Source organism: Aptenodytes forsteri, unplaced genomic scaffold (genome assembly GCF_000699145.1).
Source record: "Aptenodytes forsteri isolate BGI_AS27 unplaced genomic scaffold, ASM69914v1 Scaffold146, whole genome shotgun sequence".
NCBI classification, from domain to species: domain Eukaryota; kingdom Metazoa; phylum Chordata; class Aves; order Sphenisciformes; family Spheniscidae; genus Aptenodytes; species Aptenodytes forsteri.
This window is the reverse complement of record NW_008795128.1, coordinates 6143418-6151187: the sequence shown is the minus strand read 5'-3', so window position 1 is coordinate 6151187 and position 7770 is coordinate 6143418. Positions and strand designations below refer to the sequence as shown.

Here is a 7770-nt window from a genome sequence, read left to right as displayed (position 1 = left end):
CAAAAGGCCTATCGTACATTTCTAGATTAAGATGAGGGTTCACTAAAACACTTTTAAAATATATATATATATATATATATATATGTTTGGGTTTTTTTTACCAAGTACCTCAAATATACACGAACTGATTCACATAAATACACAAGATTTAAGTATCTTTCATTTCTACTTTACAGGTCGTCTCCTGTTTTTATTCCCAGACAGTAAGAAGATTACAAGAATAATTCAATGTTTTGTTTGTTCACACGCGTTTTGACACTGGCTGAACATGTGTCACAGCTTTCCTACACCTCTAAATGAGACAGAAAGGCACAATAAATACAACATGGTTTTGTCTTGAAATGCCTAGATGAGTAGCAGCTCAGAATATACTGCAATTTTGTTCTATGGACAGAGCTGCCTTCTTCTAGACACTACTAGCACTAGTTCTCAGAGAAGCAGTACAAGGATAGTTATTTGCGAAGTTGACCACAGGAGTCAGAGGTTTTGGTACCGATCAAAGACAGCTGTGCATACTTGTGAAGCACTGAGCAGAAAAGCCATTTCAGGATGTGACCCATGACAGAATGAAGTGACTTGCTCCCCTCCGCCCCCTAAAGCATACCCAATGCACAGGAACCCAAGCCTGTGGCTTGCACAGAGATCATTTACACTTCCTTTAGGCATGAAGGAAAATAAAAGCAGTTCTTATCAGCATGATGAGTGTATTGCTGAGTCAGAGCTTAGCAGGTCTTTGTTTGGCGTCAAGAGTCTAAATTTTATGTGAACTAATGACTCACCCGGATCCACAGAGGATTTCTCCACTCACTCCCATTCTTAAAAGCCTTTTGTTTCATTATTCCAGCTAGTCTGTATCCAAAAACAGTCTCACCTGAAAGCGTGGATACTTTTCGAATCAAAACATCCTGTTTGCGCGTCAGTAAGTTCTTCTGCCCAATAAGTTTATCTGCCTGATCAGTCAATCCTTGGATTTCTTCATAAGCCTAGAAAAGTGTCAGGGAACTGATTTATAAACCAACAATACACAAAATAATAAAATAATTTTCCTTCCCAGAAACCTTTACAAAATATATTTAGACGTTTTCATCATCTTGAGAAACTAGGACTCAGAGAAAGCATGTGAAGTACCACATAATGCCAGCTTTCCCTAAATGCAAGCTGGAAAGTGATAAACATCTTGTTCGTCCTTCCTCCAAAGTTCAGCGATTTTAAAGAAAAAACACAACTTTTATCCTACAATTTCAAGGTACAGCTGAGAAGCATAATTAGTTATCTACAACTTACGTTTTGTTTCCTGTCATTTACATCTTTACAATTAAGTTTTTAATGTCACTATAATACTTAATGAAATGCTATCTTCTCCTGCACTAAAAAGTAAGTCCAATGTATTTTAACATTGCCTGATGTACACAGTAAACCACTAAGGAATTAAGACATAACCTTCCATGGTTAAATTCACAAAGAATATAACAAGGAGAAGGCTAATCTGAAAACAGGCATCTGTGTCATCAAGATTAAGCTTTTAGGACTACAGATTCTTTCAGATACTGTTTTATTCCAGAGAGTCCTGTAAAGATGACAGAACTTCTCTATTCATAGTATCACTGGGACTCACTCAAAGGGTTCATACTAGCTTAATTACTCTGTCCAGATGAAATGATTCTCCTCCTCACTTAAGCTTCAAAATACTTACTTGCTTGAGAATGTAGCATTTGGAGACCTTGGGAAGGTTGTGTAACCCCAGAGTTCTCTTCAACTTTTCAAAGAGATCTCTCATTTCATTACGTCGCCGGCGTTCATTTGCTGTGTGTGTCTGGCGGTAATGAGCAAAGGCTTCTGCCTCAGTCTTCAGCTTTCTGTTCCAGAATTGAGGTTTCTGCTGGAGAAGTAACCACATTGACCAGCTTAAATAAAAAAGGTAATGTAATGGCAAACCATGTTCAAAGGCATGCCTGATTTACAAGGTTTCTACAGACACCTGAAGATTTCATGTCATGCTGTTCTGCTATTATGTTTTCATGAAAGTTCAGCGTCAGAAGCACACGCAATAAGCATGAAATGCTGACCAACAAGAAATTACTAACATCATCACATCAACCCTAAAGGAAAAGATCATGAGCAGTCCCTTCTATTCATAAGCTTTCATTTTTTGCAACACAAGGCTACTTAGGTAAGCCACAGGATTACAGCAAAATCACGCATGTTTGAGCCAATTTTTTTTGTAGTTTGGTTGTCAAAAATGTCTACTAATGAATGAAACAATCGCATCAAATATAGGACGCTTGAAATTTTTCCCTGGAGTTAAACTAGTTTGATTTCTATTTTGTTTCATGGGTATATATGGGTTGGGGCCAAGAGACATTGTAGGTAAGAACGTAAAAGACGGCATCGAAACTTATCACCCCAGACATCTACCAAGAAACAGAAAGCGTCAAAGACAGGCTCTGATTTTGAATTTGCTTAAGGTTCCAAAGAGGTTGACAGGCAATAAGCATAACTACTAATCTCTACAGATTTGAAGGTTTGTTATCTCATCGTTACTCTTACAGGTTTTGTACAATTATGCTATTTATTTCATGATGAAGTAATACTTAAAAAGTAGTATTAACACATATTTTACATCATTTTAGGTCTGCTCCAAACCCCAGTGAATCATGGAAAGACTCCTCAGGTCCAGTGATACTATTTCTGAGCCTGCTGGCCTTAGGAGGAACCTGAAGACTGTCTCCTGAAACCTGACTCTTGACATCCATTTTGCCCTCACAGGCAGACTGAGCACAGTAAGGCTGCAACTGCATCTGCTCTCGTGTTGGGCATTAGGTTCCTTTCAAGGAAGGGCCTCATGCCGCAACTTCAAGGGCAGAGAGAAGAATACGTGGAGAAGGCAAGGCAGGCAGAGCATCCTGGAACCCATCTCCATCTCAGGCAAAAGCATACATACCAGTCTGCACTAACGTGTAAGACATACACCAGGCTCACGCCCCACCTCAAAGCCCCACCCCACCCCAGCAGGTAGCTCTAGACCTGACATCACCTGTACACCACAGATACTTATCATGGACAGTTAGTGAAACTGGCTTAAAAGCCACCCTAAAATACAGCGTAAGCTGCAGAAGGACTGCAGTGAGTTTTGGTTTGAAAGGATTCTGCGTTATCTTTAAGTTGCATAAATACATATTATTTAAACTATTGTTTTCAGAAATCCTTCACCCGGTGCTGTGCCTATATAATCCTACCTACTGTCTTCTTCGATACATGAAAACATTTCTCAGTTGTTCATTATTTTATGTGTGCTGTAAAAGTTATTTATGCCAAGAACACAAAACCTAAGCAAATGTACTAATAAATAAAAGGCAGATATTCCTCCCGTACATAAAGCTGAATCTGAAACCCAGTGATGCCAGTAGCAGTCCTTTTTCTTTAATGAGATTTGGACTGAGCCCCTTCCCCCCATATACACATTTGGTTTCTTGTATTTAATTATAAATATATGGAAGGTAGATAAATCGCGTTAAGAGTTGCACTTGAGATGAAAGTTCATCTTTAAAATGGAGGTGTGATACCAAAAGGAAAGAGGAGAGCAAACATATACCTTCGTAGGTTTTTCTGATAATTTTTCATCCGAAGAATTACGAGCATGGTATCTGGAAGAAAGGTAAAAAGTTTTTCCCAACACTACTCATCTCATGCACTCTATCCTCATTAACTACATTCCAACAGCCTAGAATTGCTCATTTTTATCCCTGAAATTAACTCTTCCTTGTTTAACTACATGAAAGCAGGATACTGTTGAGCTTTCTCAAGAAAGTGAACTCTTATCTCCAATGCCATCATCCTTTAAAAAATTCAGCTGTTCTGAAAGCTGTAAAATTATCCCATAGTGCAAAAGACAAACTATTTCACTATATTCCAAAGAGAATAAATTCAGCCCTTGACTGTTAGCTGCAGAAAGTAATTTTTTTTATTACGTTTTGGTTCTTTTTAAAAAAACACAGATTCAATACGGATAGCAGAGCAATCCCTCCCCCACCAAGAACAACCAACCAAAATCCTCACGTTTATTACTATCCTAATATATAACAGCAGCTTCCTCATATCTCAGGAGCTTCAAGAAAACAAAGAACAATACACGTTTGAAAGAATTTTTTTACAAAACATGACATCTGTTTTTCTCTCTCACTGAAAGATCTTCACAATTTATAGCAAAGTCACCATCTAAGGATAAAAGTTGAGCTGTATCTTTGAAGGAAAAAAATAGGAACTAGCTGGGAGGTATATAATATCACCAAACAGATTTTTCAAAGTTTCTACAAAAAAATTCTTCAAACAAAAAGAACTAAGAATGCAACGTTCCCCATTCTCTTGTTTGGTGCAACTGGGAAATAGCCATGACCATCTGTACATACCTCAAGTAAGCTGTGTTTTTACTTTGCATTTTGTCATTATAAATGCAAGGGCAGCAACAATAACAAAAACAAACAAACAAAAACAGAACAGAAAAAAAGCCAAGCTATCCAACCATGGCAGACTATATGTAAATAAGAAAATACTTTCTTCACTTGGGCAATGGTCCCAAAGACAAAGCTTTCATTTACAGGATCAGGGATTAAACCAATTACTGCTCCTGCCTAAAAATAACAAGTCCACCAGCAAGAATAAACAAAGCTTGTAAAATCACATTTAAAACCAAGATAACCCTGCTCATATTCAGTTTGCAGGAAGGGAGGCGATTCACTCATAATAATTTTACATTACAAGATACACATCCCCATGAACAAATTAATTAGAAGGGAGGGGAAAAAAAAGGCTAAGACACCTCAAATCTACTCTTAGTTCTGACAGACACTGGGAAGCACCAGTGCTCAGGAAGGCCTGACACAAGCCTTGCTTTATCTTACCATCATATTAAACCTGTTGTTTAATGGGTTCATTCAACGCCAGCTCATCAATAAAATACAAAACTGTAGTGCTCTCCAAGGATGCTTACTTCTGTTTGGAAGGTCGGATATTAGCAGCTGTGGCCTTCAGACGGGCAATGTTAATCTTCTCTGAAAGCTCCTCCACGGTCTCAATGTCCACCTGCTCGTCATCCTCACTGTATTCACACGCATCCTGGAACAGTTTTTGTTTTGTTTTTTAAAATGAGTATCTACTTAGCAATAGAGCTCAGGCCAAAACAGTTTCACTTCAGTCTCAAAAGAGATTACATTAGAACATTAAGAACCATTAAAGAATCAACATCTCCAGCTACACTGGCCAATAAACAGTGCTAAGCAGGTGGTTATTTTAACTGTCACCTCGAGGAATTCCTCCCACTAGCAACTCTGCAAAATGAATTTTGGTAAGGGCAAAACCCATCTCTGTCATTTATGCTTTTACTATGGGTGAGATAAAAAGCTTTCACAGGGCAGAGCTTTCCTGCCTCCATTTTCAAATAAGATTAAACTGCCTTTACAACCTACTACTGTAGACTCTTGCTAACTAACATTTTTTTGACACGAGTTGAGATAGTTATCACCTTGGTAATGGTCTCTCATACCTAAGATAGCAACAGTCAGAACATCATACAACCAGGCTTCTTTGCGTCATACAGTAAACTGCTTACATGGTGAAGAGTATGATTTTTGGCTCTTTCCAAAACGCTGCCCAATAATTATTTTAAATATTTATGATATTCTGAAGAGTACTTTTCCTCCATGCTTGCCTGACCAAGAAAACTTGCTACCATCTGTGAAGACAGAGAACAACTGCAGTGCTGTAGCAACTACAAGAGTTAAATATCAATCTTGTGGCCATTTGTAGTACCAGGTGATTCCCCTCCCCCGCCAAACAAAAAAAGCCTTGTTCAAGCAATTTTTTTGTATTACACTTTTTATTGAAGTTTTTTATATTATAATCTTTGGTCTGCTTACAGAATGCAGAACTCTTTCTCCTCCTTAAGTAAGAAAACGTAATTATACTTCCATTCTGTGCTCTATGTCACCCAGTTCCCTGAACTAACCCTTGTCCTCCTCCTATTCTTCTCTTCTGTCTTTCCTTCCTTCCTTCCCTTTGTCCTTCTTTTCTTTCTTTTTGAGGAGCTGCAATCTCCTCCTTCTCTGAACTGAATACTTACCTGAAATTGATGCAGTTAATCACAAAACCCACTAAGTACAGAACAGGAAAAGAAAGCATTGTGCAATACTGGATCAGTAAGTGGCCTCTAATAAATGCTTTTCATGGTACTGATTAAAGTTATCTGCAACTCACACTGCTGTTTTAAGAAACTGATTAGAGAGGAGAAAGTGTTGCGCTTACTCAGCTGACCACAGATTAGGCTATATACAGCACTGGAACGAAAACAAACAAGAGCAGCCTAAATTACCACACAAGCATAACTAACACCTGGTTAAGGATACACATTTCCAATGATCAGTCATGAAATTTATACCTGTGAAATTTGCAGCTATGTTAGTTTAAAGGGACTCGATTTATAACCAGACAGTAAATCTTAGCTGATAATTTCCTTTTTGACAGAGAAGCAGGATCTGTAATAACCTAATGTTTGATATAGTATTTGGCTTCTTCATACTGACTAAACACAGCCTTTTCTAAACCAAAAAAAGAAGAAAAACACAATCCCAAAACCCACAACTTGCAGCAGGGCTATCTAAAATTCAAAGTACAACATAAAAATTGCCACCTTAGTTACTGACACCACAGAGTGACCACCACTGTGAATCATGCTGCCACATAAAATTAGCAGTATTTTTTAAACCTTGTGTAATACACCATCTCCCATGGCTGTGTGATCAAGGCTACAGAAAACTGAAAACAATCCGTATGAAAAATTAAGTTTGCCCTTCTTTACTAAAGGCTACACTAGAGATACAAGCTTTGTAAAGTATAGCAATGTATACTTTGTAGCAATGTAGCCTTTAGTAAAGTATATAGTAAGTGTATGCGCATATATATATGAAAAAGGGCATACACATATTAAAGAGTGTGTATGTATATAGTATATCTATTTTAGTGTCTACATACATACACACACACGTATGCAATACTGCCTGTAGAAGTCTTTTAAGAAGAATGAAACCATGCAGCATCCTCCCCCCAGTAAAACCACTCTCAAATATTCCCAAGTCTTCCATCACCTTCCATTCACGTCATGAGGGGTCCTACAAAGTGTTGGTAGTATAGATTCTGTGTAGAAAGAGGTATAAACTTCTAAACTACTCACTTGCAGAGAAGCTGACACCTCTTCCTGTACTATGAAGTATCGAGATATTACTGCTGAAACAAAGAAAAGCGATGCTCAGGTTATCAGCTATAGCTGCTAGATCTGAACAGAAAAGCATCCTTACTTCTACAAGTTGCTATGCACACTCCCATGTTATCTACTATGCACACTCCCATGTTACCTGTTATCTCTATGCTTGTAAAAAGTCATGTCTTTCGAAAAAAGAAAGAGAAGAGCAAGGCGAGTGACCTTAGATGAGAAATGACTAGCCTTAGAAAACAATCTCGTGCTTTCTTTCAAAGATATTTTTAACACGCGCTGACTTTAAAGACACCATTCTTCTCTGCCCAGGAAAGCAGCTCTGATCTCTGGCAAGTTCTGTATTTGGAAAGGCGTAAGTTATTCTACTACTACTACTACTACTACTACTAACTTCTGGGGTTTCTTGCAGCTTTCCTTTAGAGCAGCTATGAATCTGTATTATGCCATGACAGTTCTTGTTATGAGTGTAAAGAGCAGCATGGAGGTGAACAAATTCTCATCTGACT

The 7770-nt window shown here is 38.1% G+C and overlaps 1 protein-coding gene across 1 annotated transcript in view; it reads right to left on the bottom strand.

Moving 5' to 3' along the window:
- Nucleotides 1-7770, bottom strand: part of MGA (MGA, MAX dimerization protein) — a 49023-nt gene that overhangs the window by 5458 nt on the left and 35795 nt on the right. The window contains exons 17-20 of the mRNA XM_009277551.2: nt 4988-5112; nt 3593-3644; nt 1694-1879; nt 872-983 (exon numbers count right to left, since the gene is read on the bottom strand). Coding sequence (XP_009275826.1) covers nt 872-983; nt 1694-1879; nt 3593-3644; nt 4988-5112 — 475 coding nt within the window. The remainder of the gene's footprint in view (nt 1-871; nt 984-1693; nt 1880-3592; nt 3645-4987; nt 5113-7770) is intronic.